We start from the raw sequence: 24970 nt of genomic DNA, 5'->3' as shown, positions 1-24970 counted from the left end.
AGAAACAGACAAATGTAATAAAAGAAAGAAACTTGTGAAAATAAAATATGTGTATTATTGTAATTTAAAGAGCTCTGCAGATTTTAAAGGGGGAAAACGGCACCACATTATCTAACAATAGACATTGGGATGAGTTTGATCTGTCTTGTTGTTATTATTATTATAAATGTAATACAAAATACAAAAGTTAAAAGAGGTAACCAAGGGAAATACAAATGTAGACACACATAAATATATCCAGAACAGCACAGGTTTAATCTTTGTTTAAACAGATATTTTGTAATAAATGATCAATTCCGCCCAAACCCGCCTTTATTGTGAAAGTCTTCACCGGAAAAGCAGCAGTATATATTCTCCGCCGCTTCACGGTCCGGTCTCAGCGTCGCACGGACCGGTTTTCCTCTCCAAAGTTTTCTGAAGTTGTTCCGCATCACACCGACCCTCCCAGACTCCTGTAGCCGCAGAAGGTTTGCTCTCCTCGGCCATGGCCTCCATCGTGTGCCGGGTCCAGTTCCTGGAGGACTCGGACCCCTTCATCTGCACAAACTTCCCCGAACCCAGGAGACCTCCGACGGTCAGCGTGGAGGAGAACCTTCCGCTCAGCGAGCAGATCTCCGGGATCCACACGCTGCTGCAGGCGCCTCTCAAGGTGGGTCCCTCAGAATCGCGACCTGACTGTGTGATGTAGACTCACCTGTACAGGTAACCCGCTGCTGAGGCGCTGGGACTTCACACCTCTTTAATTAACTCACCTGTACAGGTAACAGTGGTGTAAAGCAACCTCTGTTTATCGGTTATTTTGCTGCTGTGCACTTCTGGTCTACAACACATTTGACTTGAGATTATAGTATGTAGACAATATATAAATCATTGAAATGCATTAATATTGTTTGTATTGATCAGAACATGAGTTCCTTCTGGTTCCTTTCTCCTGTAGTTTTAAATATTATTCCATTTGATCTTATTATGTTTATACTTTTCCCACCTGTTTTAAAGATGTGAATGCTGTCACTAAATAATTTCCCAATTTGGGATCAATAAGGTACCTATCATCAATTAATGAATCTCTCTTAACAGCTGGTTTAATTTACTCACCTGTACAGGTAAGTAAATGATGTCAGCACGAACAGTAAATACTAATGCGCCTGATCCTGAACCAGCTCTCGGTAATTTGACCCTGGAGTTTAGATTCAGGTCCTCTGATGACTCACGTTGTTTGTTATGTGTCCACCACAGACTGAATGTCTCTTCTACTATTATGGGATGTGTTGAGATGTTCCCCTCAGGACTTAAACTCCGCCATCACCAGGTTATTGTTTATGTTTATTTGGGAGAATATCTCGACCCCTGATTGGGTGGGTTGTGATTAAATGACGTTCATGCTCTGATTCATTTTTCCTATAGATCTTATTTAATAAGCATTATTTGTTTGTCAAAAAAATTCCCTAAATGATATTAATGTTGTATTTGTCCTGCATGTTTCCCACCTCTGAAATCCAGAGGTTTTCTGCTTTTCACTGATTTATATTCAAGTGAATATTTAGACATTTAAACCCATGTCTCCTGATAGACATTTTTCAGGATTTTCTCACATTTTATTTACCAAACAGTTCATCTGGAAAACAGCCTGCAGCGTAATCAGTTAATCATTAATAACAAATCATTTTCAAGATTAAAATGATTCATTTATTGTGTTGTATTAAGAAAAGAGTGCTTCAGGTTGAACATATGCATGGGTAAATAAATCAAATAAAAACATGAATTGAATATAAATAAATAAACAACACAAATAAAGTAAAGTGTCCCGGGTATCAGCATGAATACATAGGAGCTCAAATATTCTTTGGGAATTAAATTGGGAGCCTCACATTTAAATAGCTTTTTTTAATATGAAGCCTCAACAGGAGTCTTCATGTTTCCAGAAACTCACTGACAGTGTTAAGGCTTGCAGTTTTTCTGTGGAAAGGTTTCTTCATCAGCTCGTCTTCCTCGTTATCTCCCTGGGCTAAAGTGCAGCGGCGGAGATAAAGCCTCCGATCATTACTCAGCGCTCTGTGTCCCAACACGATCATTACTCATCGCTACATGAAGCTTTATATCAGGAAACTTTATTAAACACGGCTTTATTGACAGTCTAACCTCAGAGCTCACTGCTGCGAGGCGTTCAGGGCCTGCTGGAATCTGCAGGATCAGATAAAGACCTCGAGATTACATTCCTGCACCGACCACCTAATTGTTCCCACCATGCACTGGGGCTCGTCCTGCAGGCAGAGATGTAATGAGCCGACACCAGCCGCACACTGACGAGTAATCCAACTTTTCAAGATTTAAAGCTTTATTGACACGTGCAAAATACTAAAGACATACAAATAAATAAATAAGTAGCAGGAATAAGAGTAATATACACATTTAAAACGGAACAGGATAACATACTTCACAGTCGAATAAACACTGTGGTAGGCCTAGTATATATATTGTGGAATGAAGAGTAATTTAATGACCCTCCTCTTCCTCTGCTGTAGTTAGGGAGGAATAGGGTGGAGTCTGTAAACAGCAGATAAGCTGATGGACGGATGTAATATCCAGCAGCCAGACGATAAGAGCTGCTAGAACTCCAGGAGTTCATTCACTGTGAGCGAGTTTAATACAGACATGTTAGCCTAGCTTAGCATAATCACTGTGAGTGGAGGGGAACTGCTAGCGTTGTTTTTAAATCCACCAGTGAGGTTTTTACTGACGTAGAACGAAGCGTTAAAAAATATCAGATCTTATTTCAGGATGACAACCAAAAACACATTCAGACAGCCATTGACCTCCAGACCAGGGACAGGAAGTGAGGAAATACTGATTCATGTCAGGGTTTAGGACTCATGATGCTGACTCATGCCAGGGTTTAGGACTCATGATGCTGACTCATGCCAGGGTTTAGGACTCATGATGCTGACTCATGCCAGGGTTTAAGACTCATGATGTTGACTCATGCCAGGGTATAAGACTCATGATACTGACTCATGTCAGGGTTTAGGACTCATGATGCTGACTCATGCCAGGGTTTAGGACTCATGATGCTGACTCATGGCAGGGTTTAAGACTCATGATGTTGACTCATGCCAGGGTTTAGGACTCATGATGCTGACTCATGCCAGGGTTTAGGACTCATGATGCTGACTCATGACAGGGTTTAAGACTCATGATGTTGACTCATGCCAGGGTATAAGACTCATGATACTGACTCATGTCAGGGTTTAGGACACATGATGCTGACTCATGCCAGGGTTTAGGACTCATGATGCTGACTCATGACAGGGTTTAGGACTCATGATGCTGACTCATGGCAGGGTTTAGGACTCATGATGCTGACTCATGCCAGGGTTTTAGGACTCATGATGTTGACTCATGCCAGGGTATAAGACTCATGATGCTGACTCATGGCAGGGTTTAGGACTCATGATGCTGACTCATGCCAGGGTTTAAGACTCATGATGCTGACTCATGGCAGGGTTTAGGACTCATGATGCTGACTCATGACAGGGTTTAGGACTCATGATGCTGACTCATGCCAGGGTTTAGGACTCATGATGCTGACTCATGGCAGGGTTTAGGACTCATGATGCTGACTCATGGCAGGGTTTAGGACTCATGATGCTGACTCATGGCAGGGTTCATTTGGACTGCTAAATAATAATGTTATAAATAATTTGTTTTCTTTTGAGAAACCAATCCCTAACGAGCGATTTGAAGATGCTAACGAGCTAGCGGTTGTTAGCCAGACAGAACAGGTGACCTCTGTTCGTCCTGCTGAGAGCAGGGCTTATAAACACGGATTAAAAACAGTAGGCCTACAGAAATGTCTTGATAGCAATGGTTTAGTTGTTGAAACTAATACCGTAAAAACAAACCAGTAGATCCCAAGTTCCTCCACATACTCCATACATACTTACTTTTTAGTTAATATTGGTTTGGTTTGATTCAAAACGCTTAGAAAACGTTGGTAATTTAACTCTGTACTGTTCTACATGTGTCTGACAGCTGGCGACTCAGCAGGTTTTAGCACAGAGAAGATTGTTAACACTTATAATCCCGTATATGAGGCATTGTTGTATAGAACAAAGACCAAAGAGCGGCTCCACCTTCCCCAGACATCCAGCCCAACGAGTACTGCTTCGATTTAACTGCACCGATAATACTTGTGTCCTCGAGTTAGGTTTAAAATGCAGGACTTTCCCTCTCAACAGAGGAGCCTGATGTTTTCATTTCAGTGAAAGATGTGAGCACTTTTTCAACCATAGCAGTCAGGATACTTTGGTACCTTTTTTAAATACTGTGAACTTTAAGCTACTTTTCTAACAAACCTCTGGCTCCTTCAGGGCCTGAGACTCATGGCGTCTCGCCGATGATAGAAAATGTGTTGAGGACTCAGAAAAATGTCTGTCAACACGATGTGTAGCACCTTCATGACTTCAACATGCTACAGGTCCTCAGGAGAGCTAGTTATCGTTAGCTGTTAGCAGTTCAAAGTTGGCAATTCGCTTGTAGCTATAAGTTATTAGCAGTTAGCTTTTAGGTCTTACCAATTTGCGGTTAGCTGTTAACTATTAGCAGTCAGTTAGCTCCTAGATGTTAGCTGTTAGCCTTGAGCAGTTGCTTATTAGCTGTTAGCCTTAGCAGTTTGTGATGCACGCTGAGCTGTTAATTATTAGCCGTTAGCTGTTGTCAGTTAGCCGTGAACAGTTGGCAGTTTTTGTTTGCTGTTAACATTTAGCAGTTATCTGTTAGCAGTTATCTGTTAGCAGTTAGCAGTTAGCTGTTAGCAGTTATCTGTTAGCAGTTATCTGTTAGCAGTTAGCTGTTAGCAGTTAGCTGTTAGCAGCCGGTAAACAGATGTTCCATGGAGTTACATTATGGTGCATTTGAGTTTTTATTGGAAAATGAGTTTTTGGAGATCAAATTGTAGAGATTTAAATGTTTTAACAGGAATATAGAACAGATATTAGAAAGAATTACGACCTGCTTCACTTCCTGACAGAAACCACGATGCTAACATGACTGAGAGGAATTTACCTCTCTTTAAACTTTCAGGGAGAAAAATAGTGTCAAGATTCACTTTCAAACTCTCTGTTGTGGTGTGTGTGTGTGTGTGTGTGTGTGTGTGTGTGTGTGTGTGTGTGTGTGTGTGTGTGTGTGTGTGTGTGTGTGTGTGTGTGTGTGTGTGTGTGTGTGTGTGTGTGTGTGCGCAGAATGTGGTTCTGCTGGTCCACAAACTGCAGCTCTGATTGTTTCTGACTCCAGCTTCATACCTGACCGTGACTCCACTGCTATTTATAGACACACACACACACACACACACACACACACACACACACACACACACACACACACACACACACACACACACACACACACACTGTTTACTGGGTGAAACAGAGCGAGTTTATCTCACACACTGAGGTCATTCTTCAGATGACGTGGAGCAGAGATTAAAACATGACGACCTGCAGCACCAATGTTCAAAAGAGCAGAAAAATATGTATAAAATCATTTATAGACAAAGTGGTTCAGTACTACAGGTGTGTATACAGGTGTGTATAGTAGTACTACAGGTGTGTATACAGGTGTGTATAGTAATACTACAGGTGTGTATAGTAGTACTACAGGTGTGTATACAGGTGTGTATAGTAATACTACAGGTGTGTATAGTAGTACTACAGGTGTGTATAGTAGTACTACAGGTGTGTATACAGGTGTGTATAGTAGTACTACAGGTGTGTATACAGGTGTGTATAGTAATACTACAGGTGTCTATACAGGTGTGTATAGTAATACTACAGGTGTGTATACAGGTGTGTATAGTAATACTACAGGTGTGTATACAGGTGTGTATAGTAATACTACAGGTGTGTATAGTAGTACTACAGGTGTGTATAGTAGTATTACAGGTGTGTATAGTAGTATTACAGGTGTGTATAGTAGTATTACAGGTGTGTATAGTAGTACTACAGGTGTGTGTATAGTAGCTACAGGTGTGTATAGTAGCTACAGGTGTGTATAGTGGTACTACAGGTGTGTCTAGTAGTACTACAGGTGTGTATAGTAGCTACAGGTGTGTATAGTAGTACTACAGGTGTGTATAGTAGTACTACAGGTGTGTATAGTAGTAGCTACAGGTGTGTATAGTAGTAGCTACAGGTGTGTATAGTAGTATTACAGGTGTGTATAGTAGTACTACAGGTGTGTATAGTAGTACTACAGGTGTGTATAGTAGTACTACAGGTGTGTATAGTAGTAGCTACAGGTGTGTATAGTAGTACTACAGGTGTGAATGAAAGCAGTGCGTCATGGGTAATCTGTGCGGAGCCTCACCTGCTGAGATAAATTGTGGGTGCGTTTGATTTACAAACAGGGAACACCTTATAACAGGACACACGTTAGCCGTTAGCCGTTAGCATCATTTTATTATAGTTTGGTGTATTTATTTTCTCTCCTGCTGTCTATAATGTCGGTCCTCCTTATACTGTTCGTAGAGTAAATACTTCAGTGTGTTAATCTCTTCTGAAGATGAAGTTATTGAATAAGTTCAGAGTTATATGAAGACGGTGATCTGCCTCCCTGCTGCTGTGTAAGTATCTGACCCTGAGCTGGAACCGGTTCAGCAGCCTCTCAGCTGCTCTTCCTCCCACACAGAGAGGCTGCTGAACATGGAGGAGTCTCTTCACTGATATCAGCTCCACGGGGGGGAAGGGTAGGGTTGTTTTATTATTGGAGCTGTTAGTGATAATGAAATGTATAAAGCAACACATTTCGATCCTAAATGCGGGTTATTGAGAAACCATTGGAAATGTTTACCTAATATTTACAGTTAATTCTTGTATTTGCTTAAAAACATTAAGTAAAATTATTTTAAGTAAAACACTTTTTCTTGCCTGAAATTGAAGCGTCTTCATGGATTCACTCTTAATAATTCATCATAAATAATCTGTTGCCCCAGTGCATGCTGGGAGGCTGACCTCACCAATTGCAATCACATGATCAGCGTTTTCAAATATACCCTGAAAGAAGCAGACAGTTGTTTCCTCCTGATATTAACTGTCTGTCTGTCTGTCTGTCTGTTCAGCTGGAGGACTGCACCCTGCAGGTTTCCACTAATGGATATTACCTGGACCTGGACTCCTCTCTCTCTGAACAGAGGGACGACCTGGAGAGTTTCTATGATGACGTCACGTAAGAACCTCTACATATACCTGTCCTCACCTGTCCTAGTCTGTCCTCGCCTGTCCTCACCTGTGCTCTTTCTCTGGGACATGTCTCCATGCTTTATGTTTCTCATACTGTCTGTGCTGCAGCTCCTCTTTTCACCCTCTGTCTGAACCCAGAGCCCAGTCTGCTCTGATGGGTTAGCTGGCTGGTTCTGTTGTGATTAGTCAACCGCTTAGAGATGTCCCGCCCCTTAGCCTATCAGGTATAATGTGTTGGAGCGCTAACCAATAGGAGCGCGAGTGTTCCACAGTGATGTCACTAAACCCCCCTTTGTGTGCTCTGTTAGAGTTCTTATGGAGAGAGCAATTTAAACTCTAAAAGTGAGTCTGAAGTATGAGACGAGAGGAGTGTTTCCAGACTGACACACACACACACACAGTATGATGTCATCTGGAAAGTGTGTGTGTGTGTGTGTGTGTGTGTGTGTGTGTGTGTGTGTGTGTGTGTGTGTGTGTGTGTGTGTGTGTGTGTGTGTGTGTGTGTGTGTGTGTGTGTGTGTGTGTGTGTGTGTGTGTGTGTGTGTGTGTGTGTGTGTGTGTGTGTGCCACAGTGACCTAAAGAATCTAAAACTTCTTTTTTTAGCCGCAGGAAAAAAAAACACAAAAACTGAAACCCCCCCCCCCCCCCCATTCTTTCCGTCCTCTGGCGTCTCTGCAGCTCTGCGCTTGTAACTGCTCTGAGATCAGAACAAGTTTAACGCTAAGTACATTTGACACAGACGCTGTTAAACAGACACATAAATAAATCAGAACCAGATAAATGTAAAGTCTCATTTCTGATCTAACTCACAGTTTGGACTTCATATCCTCAGAATATCAGTTTCATATTTCTTTACCTACATGATCCCGAACTAAACTATAGATGTGATTACATAATAATAAATAAGGAGCAACAAAATGTTTAGAAAATACAAACTGTTGAAAGTCTCCTCTTCGAGTATGACAAATATGTCTTTATTATTTTCAGCTCAGTGCCACGTCCGTCTACATTTTCCTCTGAGGTTAACTGTGTGTGTGTGTGTGTGTGTGTGTGTGTGTGTGTGTGTGTGTGTGTGTGTGTGTGTGTGTGTGTGTGTGTGTGTGTGTGTGTGTGTTTCTCCACAGCAAAGGGAGGAAGCCCATCCTGATCCTGAGGACTCAGCTGTCTGTACGCGTGCATTGCATTCTGGGTAATTATCTCGTCCTCCTTGTTTCCTCTCTGGCTCTCTCTCTGTTTCCACACACACTCCTCTATGCGAGGGGCCCCGTGTTCCCAGAGGAGCAGCTCTGCCTCAGTGTCCAGGTCTGTCCTCAGTGTTCAGGTCTGCCTCAGTGTCCAGGTCTGCCTCAGTGTCCAACTCAGTGTCCAGGTCTGTCCTCAGTGTTCAGGTCTGCCTCAGTGTCCAGGTCTGCCTCAGTGTCCAACTCAGTGTCCAGGTCTGTCCTCAGTGTCCAGGTCTGCCTCAGTGTCCAGGTCTGCCTCAGTGTCCAACTCAGTGTCCAGGTCTGTCCTCAGTGTTCAGGTCTGCCTCAGTGTCCAGGTCTGTCCTCAGTGTTCAGGTCTGCCTCAGTGTCCAGGTCTGCCTCAGTGTCCAACTCAGTGTCCAGGTCTGTCCTCAGTGTTCAGGTCTGCCTCAGTGTCCAACTCAGTGTCCAGGTCTGTCCTCAGTGTTCAGGTCTGCCTCAGTGTCCAGGTCTGCCTCAGTGTCCAGGTCTGCCTCAGTGTTCAGGTCTGTCCTCAGTGTTCAGGTCTGCCTCAGTGTCCAGGTCTGCCTCAGTGTCCAACTCAGTGTCCAGGTCTGTCCTCAGTGTTCAGGTCTGCCTCAGTGTTCAGGGGCCTCATTTAGAAACGTGGCGTACGCCCAAAAGGTGGCGTTCGCCAATTTCTAAGCAATCTTTGCGATTTATAAGAAACTAAATGTGCGTTCCTCCACGCACACTCTGACCCATGCGTACGCACAGAGACGGGAGGGGGGAGAAACTGCGACAGCGTTGGCAGAAGGGAGAATGGAGGGATGTGAAATAACACCATCTAAATATTCCCTCTCAGGTTTCAGATATGAAGAACTCAACTGCAAAATGAACAAACGCCTGTTTGAGACTCCGGAGTGCACACAGAAGTAAATGAATACGGATATGTTATTGAACCCCCCCTCCAAGAGGTTCTCAACATGTATTGAAAGGTGTCCTCAGAAATGATGCGTCAACAGAAAGACAGAGCTACGTTTAACCTGACCCCGTCTTGGTCACGATGCATGGTTTGACTACACACAGTCCTGATGTTGGAAACGTGTTTGAGCTGTTCAGCATTTTAGACCTTTGTTTATTTCCTCTAACTGGTTGGTAGAGTTGCTGCTGGGGGGTGAGACCCACAGTGGAGGCGCTGCACAGCTGATGGGCAGCGGAACACAAACCACCAGATAAACAGAAAGCTCTTTGTAAAGTCCAGCTGTTTGAACATGTGCACACAGCTGGACTGTTGTTGGTGTAATATCATTTCTAAAAAGGAAAGAAGAGTACTCACATCTGAGAGCCAGACGCACAGGTGTAACCCCCCTCCCCCCAGTCATGACTCCGGAGGGTACCCCGATCATTTCTGACAGCTTCTTATTCAGGGGGGGCGTCCCTGTCCCCGTCCGGCACACACACCCTGCCTGTGTGAGGCTGTGTGTATTCTAACTTTTAGGTTCTGCATATTTATTTATGTTGGTGATGAACCGGCTTTCTGAGGCCGTCCACAGAGAGCTCCACGTGCTGCAGCTCTCTGTTCTCTTCAAACTGCGTCCACCAAACAATCTGAGGAACTGCACCCCCCCAACAAGAACCAAAACCTGTCTGCATTTCCTGCCCGTCATCAGGCAGTCAGTCTGAATGAACATTCATACGGGGCGTTTCTTTGACTATTTATTGAAAATCTGGGCGTTACGTGAAGTCTGCAAAAGCTGCGCCGCATTAAGAGTTGATTTGATTTATAAACCGGCGTAGGACGTGCGTGCGCAGGGTTTTACAAATCGGAATATTTTTGTGCGTATTGACTTGCTTTGTCCTACGCACGCCACCTCTCCACGTGAATCCTACGCAAAGCTTTATGAATGAGGCCCCTGATCTGTCCTCAGTGTCCAGGGACCCCCCCCCCAGGTGTATTTAAATGGCCAACATTAGCTTCTGATGAGCTCCTCTCCACCTCCGGCTGCTCTCTGCCATGTTCATTTTTGAAATGCATTGTGGGAATTGTAGTGAAACGGACCCGGGTTACTGTTCTCTGCTCCGTTGGCCTTACAGAAACACGTCTTTATCTGGGTGTATTTTGTCCTGTGGGCTTCCATAGAGTCTGGGATCCTGCAGAACATCCCTCTGTTCATCAGGAGATCATATTTAGTATTTATGTAATATTAATTTTAGGATTTATTAGGAGAGAACCGAGGCTTCAGTCATGGGATGGTCTGTCCTCAGGCGTCCTCTCTGAAATCTAATAACAGTTGTTAATCTGTGACCTTATTAAAGTCAGACTGAAGTTTATTCCTGGATTTATCTTTTGAGTTTATCAAACACGCAGAGACTGAAGAAGCACTGCGTGTTTATAATAACAATAAATAATAATGAAATTGCAGGAACATAAAAATGAAGACGTTATAATTAAATAAGAAAAATGAATAAAATCAGAAGAGTTTATAATAAATCAAATGAAGTTTTTTAATTGTAATAAATGCCCCAGGGTCAGCCCCCTATCAAGGTCAGTCAAAAACCATCCTTACATAATAAACCTCTGACGGATGATCCTTCCTCAGAGCTATTTACCTCCCTGAGAAACCCCGCCTCACTTCCTGTCAGCCCCACCCTCTCCTCCCTTACTTACTCACTCCTTCTTCCCCCCCGCCTGCATGACCCCGCCCGTTCCTGCTCCGGAGGGGATTTCCCAGCATGCTTCATGCTCCGGGCTCTTGCAGTTTAGAAAACTCCGTGATGCCTTCAGGGACAAACAGACAACCAGACGTCAGAAAATACATTTATAATAAGCAAATAAATTCATAGATAAATAAATGTTTTAAATAATAAATTAATTGAGGCGAAATATTAGAAATATAAACAGAAAAAAAAGATAAATAGATCAAAAAACAATAAAAACATAAATGAATATTAATAAAAAATGATAAATAATTTGATAGATACAGAAAGAAAATCATAATCTGACAGACAGCTGCAGGGAAGAGTGAACCGCAGTAGGACGGAGCGCAGATAAATAAAATATGGAAGAAGAAGAAGAAGAAGAAGTGAAACAGCGGTTAATAAAGGTGAAGAAGTGAAACAGCGGTTAATAAAGGTGAAGAAGTGAAACAGCGGTTAATAAAGGTGAAGAAGTGAAACAGCGGTTAATAAAGGTGAAGAAGTGAAACAGCGTTAATAAAGGTGAAGAAGTGAAACAGCGGTTAATAAAGGTGAAGAAGTGAAACAGCGGTTAATAAAGGTGAAGAAGTGAAACAGCGTTAATAAAGGTGAAGAAGTGAAACAGCGGTTAATAAAGGTGAAGAAGTGAAACAGCGGTTAATAAAGGTGAAGAAGTGAAACAGCGGTTATTAAAGGTGAAGAAGTGAAACAGCGGTTATTAAAGGTGAAGAAGTGAAACAGCGGTTAATAAAGGTGAAGAAGTGAAACAGCGGTTAATAAAGGTGAAGAAGTGAAACAGCGGTTATTAAAGGTGAAGAAGTGAAACAGCGGTTAATAAAGGTGAAGAAGTGAAACAGCGGTTATTAAAGGTGAAGAAGTGAAACAGCGGTTATTAAAGGTGAAGAAGTGAAACAGCGGTTAATAAAGGTGAAGAAGTGAAACAGCGGTTAATAAAGGTGAAGAAGTGAAACAGCGGTTATTAAAGGTGAAGAAGTGAAACAGCGGTTAATAAAGGTGAAGAAGTGAAACAGCGGTTATTAAAGGTGAAGAAGTGAAACAGCGGTTAATAAAGGTGAAGAAGTGAAACAGCGGTTAATAAAGGTGAAGAAGTGAAACAGCGGTTATTAAAGGTGAAGAAGTGAAACAGCGGTTATTAAAGGTGAAGAAGTGAAACAGCGGTTAATAAAGGTGAAGAAGTGAAACAGCGGTTAATAAAGGTGAAGAAGTGAAACAGCGGTTAATAAAGGTGAAGAAGTGAAACAGCGGTTAATAAAGGTGAAGAAGTGAAACAGCGGTTAATAAAGGTGAAGAAGTGAAACAGCGGTTAATAAAGGTGAAGAAGTGAAACAGCGGTTAATAAAGGTGAAGAAGTGAAACAGCGGTTAATAAAGGTGAAGAAGTGAAACAGCGGTTAATAAAGGTGAAGAAGTGAAACAGCGGTTATTAAAGGTGAAGAAGTGAAACAGCGGTTAATAAAGGTGAAGAAGTGAAACAGCGGTTATTAAAGGTGAAGAAGTGAAACAGCGGTTAATAAAGGTGAAGAAGTGAAACAGCGGTTATTAAAGGTGAAGAAGTGAAACAGCGGTTAATAAAGGTGAAGAAGTGAAACAGCGGTTAATAAAGGTGAAGAAGTGAAACAGCGGTTATTAAAGGTGAAGAAGTGAAACAGCGTTAATAAAGGTGAAGAAGTGAAACAGTGGTTAATAAAGGTGAAGAAGTGAAACAGCGGTTATTAAAGGTGAAGAAGTGAAACAGCGGTTAATAAAGGTGAAGAAGTGAAACAGCGGTTAATAAAGGTGAAGAAGTGAAACAGCGGTTAATAAAGGTGAAGAAGTGAAACAGCGGTTAATAAAGGTGAAGAAGTGAAACAGCGGTTATTAAAGGTGAAGAAGTGAAACAGCGGTTAATAAAGGTGAAGAAGTGAAACAGCGGTTAATAAAGGTGAAGAAGTGAAACAGCGGTTAATAAAGGTGAAGAAGTGAAAGTGTCCTTGGATTAACGGTGCGTTCAGGGGATCCTACTCAGCTCGTTAAACTCAGCATCCACTGTACACACTTCATCTAATAATACTTTCAAAATAAAACATAAATTAAATGAATGAATATAAAAGAATAGGAAACTATAAACTGAAGTGTGTGTTTATTAAATCTCAAAGTGTGTCCTCTTGTTCCACACACACAGCTGCAACATTCAGTCTGTTAGAGAGTGGGTGTGATCCTCACACACACGTTACACGCTGACTCAGCTGTGTGTGTGTGTGTGTGTGTGTGTGTGTGTGTGTGTGTGTGTGTGTGTGTGTGTGTGTGTGTGTGTGTGTGTGTGTGTGTGTGTGTGTGTGTGTGTGTTTCCTTCCTCTGTTGTTGTTGAAGCCTCCCCCCCGCTGTTGGTAGATTTAGCGCCTCGTTCAGAGCGAACGGTGCGTCACTTTGTTGCTGCAAGGGATTGTGGGAAGACATTCCCTCCTCTCCTTTCCTAGAGGATGCTCCAGTGTTTCCTAAAGGAGACGACAGAGGAAGCATCGAGGGCCCTTTCCTCTTACCTAGAGACTCTTGAGATCTACATTAGCTTCATGCTAACACAGTAGCTCTATGCTAATCATGCACGGTGATGTCACCAACATGCAATTGAGAGTGTGACGGTTTAGTTCTGTCGACCCCTCTGGCTCTCCGAAGTCCTGAGGACTGTGAACACAACACGATGGTGATGGTGCGTTCACAGCCTTTGAGGGCCATTTACCTGGAGAAAGAAAGAAAGTGATTATAAGTCATGAACTACAAACATGGCGTCCTCACACCACCTGGAGAATGTATATTTTAATGGTAAATGGACTTGAAAGACGACCGCACTACCTCGCAGCCACAGTCGTTGATGATGTGACCCCAGCAGACCTGCTTCATGAAGTATGTTCTGGTTTCTCAGAGCTCAGCAGCGCTGGCAGAGACAGGAAATGCCTCTCTGAGTTTATCTGCCTCACTTCCTGTCTGCTGATAAACAGGAATCCCTCCGACTGTTTTTCTGTTGCAGAAACAAAATGCTTCCTGGATGTCTCTGAGACGGCTCAACAGATCAGGGATCATCCTGTCAATTTATGTCAGTGTACAAATATTTTCCACAGGAACAGTTTCGTGCATGTGCAATGCATGCTGGGATGTGTAGTTTGTGTTGGAAAGAGTTTTAGGGATCTAGGGAGTGGAGGGGAAAGGCGTGCTCATTCATTATAATTATTATTGTTGGATATTTAATCTTTCAGGATAATAACGAGGAGGGGCCAGAGGAAACACTGAATATTGTTGGTTTTTTGTTTGTCAATGAACTGTAGAGAAAGTTTGGTTGTAGACTTTTTGGGAACAAATTCACTAAATATTTTTGGAAAATCCCTGAAAACATTTCATTTTAATAAATCCGTTCAGCTTTTAAATAACTACAACGGTCCTGAACACGGCCAATTTAAAAATGAACGTACCTGAATGCATCATAACTCCTCTACCCTCCAGGTCCACAAACAGACTGTTACTGCAGGAGAGAGGAATCACACACACACCCTCTGTTAATCCTCTCAGCTGTTGAGGTTTCTCTGACGAGTAAAACATAAATCAGAGCGTCCTGTTTCAGATTCTCCTGAGGCTTCAGGATCTTCTGTGTCTGAATGTCTCTGGTCTTCTCTCTATCTCGTTGTTGTCACTCCTCAGTTTCTGCTGTTGGTGGTTCAGAGTAATTTAGGTCTTTGTTCCTCTGGTGATTTACAGACCCTGATGTTTGAGGATCTGAAAACCTCTGAATGTATTTCAGGGACAGAGGTCACACCGAGCGAGAAAAAGTATCAGTGTCACTTTTTAAAATGTTTGATGAAACTTCCTTCAAACTTTATACAGTTGTTTAAACTTTATTTAAACAGCATTGTGTCATAATGTTCTCGATGACAAAGTTCATTAAAGTTTGAATAAAGTTTCAAAAAGTTTAAATGGATTTTTGAAAAGTTAATGACAAAGTTTCAACAAAAACTAAGAAAGTTTCCAGAACATGTTGCCAAAGTTTATGAGAACTTTGAAACTGAGTTTAGAAAAGGCTCGAGGCAGTTTGGACAACATAAGGAGAAAGTCTCCAAACTGTTTGAACACCACTGAGTAACGTTTGAAGGACCTGTCAATTAACTCTCTGAAAGGTTTGGAGCAGATCCTTCAGATCGCTCGGTGTGACGTCTTGACGAATTTGGTTTAACCTTTTTTAAAACTTCAATATTTCATTCAAGCTTTGTGTGTTCTTTATCTGGTGGAGAAACGTTTCCAAAGATCCTGAATCTGTCTGTTTCTGAAAAGCTGCAGCGCACATGTTGAATATTTCCAGAGGACTCTGTGGTTTATATTCTTCACTCAACACATAAACTACATGACTGAAATGTAAAGTTCAGATGCATCCTGAAGATAAAACGGGTTACAGACAGTATATGAAATATATGATTTGTACAGGGAACTGTCTGACACACACACACACACACACACACACACACACACACACACACACACACACACACACACACAGTCCTCAGTGTGTGAAGTGTCTCCGGATGATTTACAGTTTCTACAGGTCAGAAATGTCTCGCCCTGATGTCAGAGGTTTGTTCGGTCAGTGAACGCACCGCTGAGACTCCTCTTCATAAAGTCGAACATGAACAGCAGATATTTTGGTCACATGACGCTGGGGCTGATTTTAGCTTTTATTGTCCAGTCAGCGGGTCCCAGTGTTTCCTGCTGGAGGATTTTCACAATAAGAGCGCATGCTCCTGACGGATGTTGTTGTTCCTGTAGATATTTCAGCTCTCCAGCTGCTTCAGTCTGTTACACACACACACACCCATACACACACACACACACACACACACACACACACACACACACACACACACACACACACACACACACACACACACACACACACACACACTGTTGTTTATGGGATGTAAACACTGCTCCTCCTTGTTGTCTAAATGTCTCCGGGCAGAACTCGATGTCAGCAGTCTTCTCAGATAAAATGGAGTTCATGTATTTATTTCAGTCTAAATTCCTCAGTTCCTCTGAATTGTATCGCAGTATTTTCTCGTGCTCTCAGTTTGTTTATATTTATTTATGTTTAGAGTCTCGTTAAACTTCACATCAGCAGCACTTCCTGTCTCAGGACCTGCACAATAAAACAGGAAAATCAAACAACAGAAGAAGAAGCTTCAAGGAGGCACACAGTTATCTCTGCCAAAGGCTATCAACTTATTCCTGTAAACAACTCACCTCCTGGTTGACCCTCTCCTGGTTGACCCCCTCCTGGTTGACCCCCTCCTGGTTGACCCCCTCCTGATTGACCCCCTCCTGGTTGACCCCCTCCTGGTTGACCCTCTCCTGGTTGACCCCCGTCTGGTTGACCCCCTCCTGGTTGACCCTCTCCTGGTTGACCCTCTCCTGGTTGACCCTCTCCTGGTTGACCCCCTCCTGGTTGACCCTCTCCTGGTTGACCCCCTCCTGGTTGACCCCCTCCTGGTTGACCCCCTCCTGGTTGACCCCCTCCTGATTGACCCCCTCCTGGTTGACCCCCTCCTGGTTGACCCTCTCCTGGTTGACCCCCTCCTGGTTGACCCTCCCCTGGTTGACCCCCTCCTGGTTGACCCTCTCCTGGTTGACCCCCTCCTGGTTGACCCTCTCCTGGTTGACCCCCGTCTGGTTGACCCCCTCCTGGTTGACCCTCTCCTGGTTGACCCCCGTCTGGTTGACCCCCTCCTGGTTGACCCCCTCCTGGTTGACCCTCTCCTGGTTGACCCCCTCCTGGTTGACCCTCTCCTGGTTGACCCCCGTCTGGTTGACCCCCTCCTGGTTGACCCTCTCCTGGTTGACCCCCGTCTGGTTGACTCCCTCCTGGTTGACCCTCTCCTGGTTGACCCTCTCCTGGTTGACCCTCTCCTGGTTGACCCTCCCCTGGTTGACCCTCTCCTGGTTGACCCTCTCCTGGTTGACCCTCCCCTGGTTGACACCCTCCTGGTTGACCCTCTCCTGGTTGACCCCCTCCTGGTTGACCCTCTCCTGGTTGACCCCCGTCTGGTTGACCCCCTCCTGGTTGACCCTCTCCTGGTTGACCCCCTCCTGGTTGACCCTCTCCTGGTTGACCCTCTCCTGGTTGACCCCCTCCTGGTTGACCCCCTCCTGGTTGAACCTCTCCTGGTTGACCCCCTCCTGGTTGACCCTCTCCTGGTTGACCCCCTCCTGGTTGACCCTCTCCTGGTTGACCCTCTCCTGGTTGACCCTCTCCTGGTTGACCCCATCCTGGTTGACCCTCTCCTGGTTGACCCCCTCCTGGTTGACCCTCTCCTGGTTGACCCCCGTCTGGTTGACCCCCTCCTGGTTGACCCTCTCCTGGTTGACCCCCTCCTGGTTGACCCCCGTCTGGTTGACCCCCTCCTGGTTGACCCCCTACTGGTTGACCCCCGTCTGGTTGACCCCCTCCTGGTTGACCCCCTCCTGGTTGACCCTCTCCTGGTTGACCCCCGTCTGGTTGACCCCCTCCTGGTTGACCCCCTCCTGGTTGACCCCCTCCTGTTCTGTAGGACTTGTTTTTTAACTGAAGGATTTAAATCTGTCAGTGTTTCCTCAGAGAGTGAGTCAGGGGTTGGGACCGCCGACAGAAACAAACAGGAAGCCGTCTGATTCCTTCTGGAAGAATCCCCTGTCCTGTTTAAGACCCTCCTCTTCAGGCTCCTGATCCTCCAGTCACTCTGATTATCTTTAATAATGACGACAGGATTGAAAAGAGGTGACGGATCTTTAACAAACAGGAAGCAGATTATCTACAGAAAGAAGTCTAACTTTATTTAAACTTTGCCCAAAATGTCTCCAAACTTTGCTCAATTACTTCCTGATGTTCAGACTTGATCCAAAGGTCATCAAACTAACATGTTCTCCACCGTTCTTCAAACTTCATTCAAACTGTCAATTTTTTCCCAAATGTTGTTGAATTTCTGCCTAAACTTTTATTTTGGTGTATTGAAACTTTGTCTTAACTTTATTTTCCAAACTTTACCAAAACATGATTACATGTTCGGCATGACTTTCTCCAGATTGTGTAACCTTTGTTTAAATGTCACTCTGAGGAGCTTCACGCGGCGATTTGAGCCACAGCTGATCAACCTGTTTCCTCTGGATGTGTTTCAGAGAAGCTGTATAACTCTCAGGGTCCCGAGCTCAGACGGGCGCTCTTCTCCCTCAAACAGCTCTTTGAGGTAACACACACACACACACACACACACACACATCTGCTTTATCTTTCATTAAAGCGTTGTTTCATTGCGTTAACACCGGAGGTCTGCAGGGACTAGTCCTCAGACCCTCACAGTTTCAGCTTCCTGTTGCCCCTCCTGCAGCAGACCAAAGACACAAAAGACAGGTGTGTGTGTGTGTGTGTGTGTGTGTGTGTGTGTGTGTGTGTGTGTGTGTGTGTGTGTGTGTGTGTGTGTGTGTGTGTGTGTGTGTGTGTGTGTGTGTGTGTGTGTGTGTGTGTGTGTGCAGGATGATAAAGACCTGGTCCCGGAGTTCGTGGTGTCTGAAGGTCTGACATGTTTCATTAAAGTCGGAGCGGAGGCTGACCACAACTACCAGAACTACATCCTGAGAGGTGAGGTTCATATCAGAACAAACACCCTCCAGAGCTTTAAAGAGTCCTCTCCTGCTGGTGTTCAGGTGTATATCAGTATGTAGTGTCTACTTTAAAGAGTCCTCTCCTGCTGATGTTCAGGTGTATATCAGTATGTAGAGTCTCTACTTTAAAGAGTCCTCTCCTGCTGGTGTTCAGGTGTATATCAGTATGTAGTGTCTCTACTTTAAAGAGTCCTCTCCTGCTGATGTTCAGGTGTATATCAGTATGTAGAGTCTCTACTTTAAAGAGTCCTCTCCTGCTGATGTTCAGGTGTATATCAGTATGTAGTGTCTCTACTTTAAAGAGTCCTCTCCTGCTGATGTTCAGGTGTATATCAGTATGTAGCGTCTCTACTTTAAAGAGTCCTCTCCTGCTGGTGTTCAGGTGTATATCAGTATGTAGTGTCTCTACTTTAAAGAGTCCTCTCCTGCTGATGTTCAGGTGTATATCAGTATGTAGTGTCTCTACTTTAAAGAGTCCTCTCCTGCTGATGTTCAGGTGTATATCAGTATGTAGTGTCTCTACTTTAAAGAGTCCTCTCCTGCTGGTGTTCAGGTGTATATCAGTATGTAGTGTCTCTACTTTAAAGAGTCCTCTCCTGCTGGTGTTCAGGTGTATATCAGTATGTAGTGTCTCTACTTTAAAGAGTCCTCTCCTGCTGATGTTCAGGTGTATATCAGTATGTAGAGTCTCTACTTTAAAGAGTCCTCTCCTGCTGATGTTCAGGTGTATATCAGTATGTAGTGTCTCTACTTTAAAGAGTCCTCTCCTGCTGATGTTCAGGTGTATATCAGTATGTAGCGTCTCTACTTTAAAGAGTCCTCTCCTGCTGATGTTCAGGTGTATATCCGTATGTAGAGTCTCTACTTTAAAGAGTCCTCTCCTGCTGATGTTCAGGTGTATATCAGTATGTAGAGTCTCTACTGTAAAGAGTCCTCTCCTGCTGATGTTCAGGTGTATATCAGTATGTAGAGTCTCTACTTTAAAGAGTCCTCTCCTGCTGATGTTCAGGTGTATATCAGTATGTAGTGTCTCTACTTTAAAGAGTCCTCTCCTGCTGATGTTCAGGTGTGTATCAGTATGTAGTGTCTCTACTTTAAAGAGTCCTCTCCTGCTGATGTTCAGGTGTATATCAGTATGTAGAGTCTCTACTTTAAAGAGTCCTCTCCTGCTGATGTTCAGGTGTATATCAGTATGTAGTGTCTCTACTTTAAAGAGTCCTCTCCTGCTGATTCATCATGACTCAGAGCAGACTTACTGTAACAGTATATACAGCAGAACTGTGGAAGAAAAGAGAGCAAAGATATAAAGTCTAACTTCTACCAGAATCAGTTTGAGTGGTTGTCCCTCTCTCTCTCTCTCTCTTTTTCTCTCTCTCTGTCTCTCTCTCTCTCTCTCTCTCTCTCTGTCTCTCTCTCTCTCTCTGTCTCTCTCTCTCTCTGGAGGACAGATTTCCCTTTAAAGTGGAAAACTTTAGCAGACAGAAGCCACAGAAACCAGAGAGCAGATTATAGAGATTATTATGATTATAGATCCACATGGAAGTGTGTGTGTGTGTGTGTGTGTGTGTGTGTGTGTGTGTGTGTGTGTGTGTGTGTGTGTGTGTGTGTGTGTGTGTGTGTGTGTGTGTGTGTGTGTGTGTGTGTGTGTGTGTGTGTGTGTGTGTGTGTGTGTGTGTAGCTCTGAGTCAGATCCTTCTTTTTGTGGACGGGATGAACGGAGTGATAAATCACAACGAGACGCTGCAGTGGCTCTACACACTCACAGGAAGTATGGTGAGTCCCCACCAAAATAAGAGTCTGTTGATATTACTGAATGATCCTGCTGCCTCCACAAATACCCTCAGAGCGCCGGCACCCCCTGCAGGAGAGAGACGTTACTGCAGTGCAAGAAGTAATACCAAAGTGTGTGTGTGTGTGTGTGTGTGTGTGTGTGTGTGTGTGTGTGTGTGTGTGTGTGTGTGTGTGTGTGTGTGTGTGTGTGTGTGTGTGTGTGTGTGTGTGTGTGTAGTCCCGTCTGGTGGTGAAGACGGCTCTGAAGCTGCTCATCGTCTTTGTCGAATATTCAGAGTACAACAGCCCCCTCTTCATCACCGCTGTCAACACTGTGGACGAGAAGAGAGGTACACACACACACACACACACACACACACACACACACAACCACCAACATGTTACATTTCATTTACCAAAAAAACCAAAATATTGTGTGTGTGTGTGTGTTTTAGGTGTGAAGCCGTGGAGCTTTCTGATGGAGGTCCTGGAGGAGAGGAACGGCTCCGACACAGAGCTGCTGATGTTCACCATGACTCTCATCAACAAGGTAAACAAACAACAGTAAACAAGCTGCCTGCTCTCTTCAGTCCTCTGCACGTTTTCCACGTGAAAGAGATGATAGAATTATAAAACACGATGCCGTTTTCAAGGAACATTATTAGATTAGATTTTGATTGTTTAATTCATTTTTCTTTGACTGTATTTTATTATCTACAAGACTTTTCTCACGTTGGAATTGAGTTTCTATCTACATATTATTCATTTTCATTTTACATTACAAGACCAAATCTGTAAAGCACTGTAAGACCTCCAGACCATCGTGCTGTCCAAAGAAATCAATCAAATATAGAAATCACACCTCGGCTCATACACCATACGATGTAAAACCCAAACAAAGGAGAATAAAAGCGATAACAACCATGCAGTAAATTCAGCTGTGTGTTCCAGACTCTGGCAGCGCTCCCGGACCAGGACTCGTTCTACGACGTGACGGACAGTCTGGAGCAGCTGGGGATGGAGAACATCGTCAGCAAACAGCTGAGCAGCCGAGGGACGGAGCCAGACCTGAAGACCCAGTTCACCATTTACGAGGTGAAGTAACTACAAACGCTTATGATACGTTTAGTCCAGCAGGATCATCCCCTTCTCAAATTGTGTCTAAAAGTCTAATTTTTAGCAAAACATCAAATTGGAGAAGGAGCTCCGCTGTCCTTCCAGCTGCTGGTGGAGAGGGTGGGGGGGGTTATCCATGATGGACAGCAGTCTGTTCAGAGTCCTCCTCTCCACCACAGCCTCAAAAGGGTCCAGTTTGATGCCGATGACAGAGCCAGCTTCCCTGATCAGTTTATTGATTCTGCTGGTGTCACCGGCTCTGATGCTGCTGAGGTGTGAAGTGTAGGAGACAGCAGCAGGGGGGGGGGGAGCTGAACCTATTGAAGAAGGTGTTCAGCTCGTTAGCCCTCTCCGGGGGGGCCACAGTCAGCCTGTCTCTCCCCTTGAACCCCGTGATGGTCTTCATCCCAGTCCCCACATCCTTGCTGTTGTTCTGCTGGAGCTTGGCCTCCAGCTTCTCCCTGTAGGATTCCCTGTTCTCCCTCGGCCTCTCCCTCAGCCTCTCCCTCAGGGCGTCCCTCAGCTTGTCCCTCAGCCTCTCCCTCAGGTCGTCCCTCAGGTCGTCCCTCAGGTCGTCCCTCAGCCTGTCCCTCAGGTCGTCCCTCAGGTCGTCCCTCAGCTTGTCCCTCAGGTCGTCCCTCAGGTCGTGCTGGATGCTCCTCAGCAGTGGTTGGTCCCCAGACTTGAAAGCTTCCTTCTTCTTGTTTAAAAGCTGTTTCAGGTCTCTAGTGATCCAGGGTTTATTGTTCGGAAAGCAGTGAACAGTTTTAGCTGGCAGTGTTTGCTCACAGAGTTGATGTACTCGGTGATGCAGTCGGTCATACTGTTGATGTCCTCTCCATGTGGCACACAAAGCACATCCCAGTCCGGGGTCTCGAAGCAGTCCTGTAGAGCCTCATTGGCCTCAGGGGTCCACTTCCTCACAGTGCTAGTGGATACAGGCTGCCTCTGAACAAGAGGGACATATTTTGGAGCCAGAAGGACCAGGTTGTGGCCAGGTCTGCCTCAGTGTCCAACTCAGTGTTCAGGTCTGCCTCAGTGTCCAGGTCTGCCTCAGTGTTCAGGGGCCTCATTTAGAAACGTGGCGTACGCCCAAAAGGTGGCGTTCGCCAATTTCTAAGCAATCTTTGCGATTTATAAGAAACTAAATGTGCGTTCCTCCACGCACACTCTGACCCATGCGTACGCACAGAGACGGGAGGGGGGAGAAACTGCGACAGCGTTGGCAGAAGGGAGAATGGAGGGATGTGAAATAACACCATCTAAATATTCCCTCTCAGGTTTCAGATATGAAGAACTCATCTGCAAAATGAACAAACGCCTGTTTGAGACTCCGGAGTGCACACAGAAGTAAATGAATACGGATATGTTATTGAACCCCCCCTCCAAGAGGTTCTCAACATGTATTGAAAGGTGTCCTCAGAAATGATGCGTCAACAGAAAGACAGAGCTACGTTTAACCTGACCCCGTCTTGGTCACGATGCATGGTTTGACTACACACAGTCCTGATGTTGGAAACGTGTTTGAGCTGTTCAGCATTTTAGACCTTTGTTTATTTCCTCTAACTGGTTGGTAGAGTTGCTGCTGGGGGGTGAGACCCACAGTGGAGGCGCTGCACAGCTGTTTGAACATGTGCACACAGCTGGACTGTTGTTGGTGTAATATCATTTCTAAAAAGGAAAGAAGAGTACGTCACATCTGAGAGCCAGACGCACAGGTGTAACCCCCGGTATTGTCCGGGATATGCGAGTGCAGCCACGTCTCCGTAAAACACGAGGCTGCTCTCACGGTACTCCCACTGGGTCTTTGTCAGCACGCCGAGCTCGCCCATCTTATTTGCCAGTGATCTCACTTTCCCCATTACTATCGCCGGCACGGAAGGCTTGTATCTCCTCTTGATCTTAGTCTTCCGCATGGCTCCAGCCCTGCAGCCTCGCTGGTGTCTCCGTAGCTCCTCCGGGATGTCATGCCAGTCTCCGGGAAGCAGCACGGGTCTGCAGAGCATGATCAGCTGGGCACGGGTGAAAACAATGCCATCAGTCCTTTGTGCGTGGCTCTCCGTAAGAAAAAGTGCGGAAAGTAACAGAAAGGTGACCAGAGAGTGTTCGAAAAAGAACGTGGCCATGGCTGTCCAAAGCCATAATAAATATGTGAAGAACGAAAGCTCAATAAAAGATTAAAGTAGAACAAATACACAATAAATCAGTAAGACACGGAGAGCTGCTGCAACAGGCTGCCGCCTAGATCGATGCCAGTTTGAATCCTCTGAGAATCTAAATTGTAAATAAAAAGCCAAAATGCAGGAAATAATCTCAAACGTCAAACAAACATTTGTGATACCAACAGTTTAGTCCAGCAGGAAAATCTCCACATGACTCACTGTCCAGGAGTCCTGAGTCTCAGCATGTAGGGTCAGGACCCCCCCCTCAGGTGACAGGGGGGCAGGGTCTGACGTGTTGATGTGTGTTGCAGACGTCTCTGAGGAACGAGGACGGGGATGACGTCTCCACCCTCCCCCGTAAAGAGAGGAGAAAGATGGCCGCCGGCGAGAGGAGTCGCCGGTCCTCCAGTCAGACTCTCCCCCACTCCTGCTCCCCTTCCTCCTCCCCCTCCCTCTCCCCCACCCCCCCCCACCTTCCTCTCCCCAACCACCACCCCCCTCTCCCCCACACTCTCCTCCGCCTCCTCCCCCACGCCAGCGGGGGGCAGCAGGGCGTCCTCCCCCTTGTCCTCAGATTGCAGCCCCTCAGGGTCCCAGAGAGGGTCTCCACTTCCCCCCCATACTGAGCCTAATGGTACGAGCCACCCGGAGCCGGAAGACAAGTCTCCGTCCAGCGGGTGAGTTCAGTCTGTATGCAGAATAACACAGCCAGAGGACGCTGGTTCAAATCCCACCAACCCCTGTACGCTTCATCTGTCTGCTCCTGCTGTCCCTCTCCTTAAGGGCTCCTTAAAGACTCCTCAAGGAGTCTGTAAAGACTTCTTAAAGAGTCCGTAAAGACTCATTAAAGGCTCCTTAAAGAATCCGTAAAGGCTCCTTAAAGAGTCCGTAAAGGCTCCTTAAAGAGTCCGTAAAGGCTCTTAAAGAGTCCGTAAAGGCTCCTTAAAGAGTCCGTAAAGGCTCCTTAAAGAGTCCGTAAAGGCTCCTTAAAGAGTCCGTAAAGGCTCCTTAAAGGCTCCTTAAAGAGTCTGTAAAGACTTCTTAAAGAGTCCGTAAAGGCTCCTTAAAGGCTCCTTAAAGAGTCCGTAAAGGCTCCTTAAAGAGTCCGTAAAGGCTCCTTAAAGAGTCCGTAAAG

General features: G+C 45.0%; 1 protein-coding gene across 1 annotated transcript in view; it reads left to right on the top strand.

Moving 5' to 3' along the window:
- Positions 1-365: 365 nt before the first annotated feature.
- Positions 366-24970, top strand: part of fhod1 (formin homology 2 domain containing 1) — a 44545-nt gene continuing 19940 nt past the window's right edge. The window contains 11 exon segments of the mRNA XM_063882185.1: positions 366-649; positions 7112-7218; positions 8358-8422; positions 18305-18372; positions 18659-18764; positions 20466-20560; positions 20796-20907; positions 21013-21107; positions 21509-21652; positions 24147-24313; positions 24315-24512. Of these exon segments, the coding sequence (XP_063738255.1) occupies positions 485-649; positions 7112-7218; positions 8358-8422; positions 18305-18372; positions 18659-18764; positions 20466-20560; positions 20796-20907; positions 21013-21107; positions 21509-21652; positions 24147-24313; positions 24315-24512 (1322 nt within the window). The 5' untranslated portion in view covers positions 366-484.

The sequence above is a fragment of the Eleginops maclovinus genome, chromosome 4 (genome assembly GCF_036324505.1).
Source record: "Eleginops maclovinus isolate JMC-PN-2008 ecotype Puerto Natales chromosome 4, JC_Emac_rtc_rv5, whole genome shotgun sequence".
Lineage (NCBI taxonomy): Eukaryota > Metazoa > Chordata > Actinopteri > Perciformes > Eleginopidae > Eleginops > Eleginops maclovinus.
Note: the sequence above shows the minus strand (reverse complement) of the source record. Positions and strands in the feature narration are given on the sequence as shown.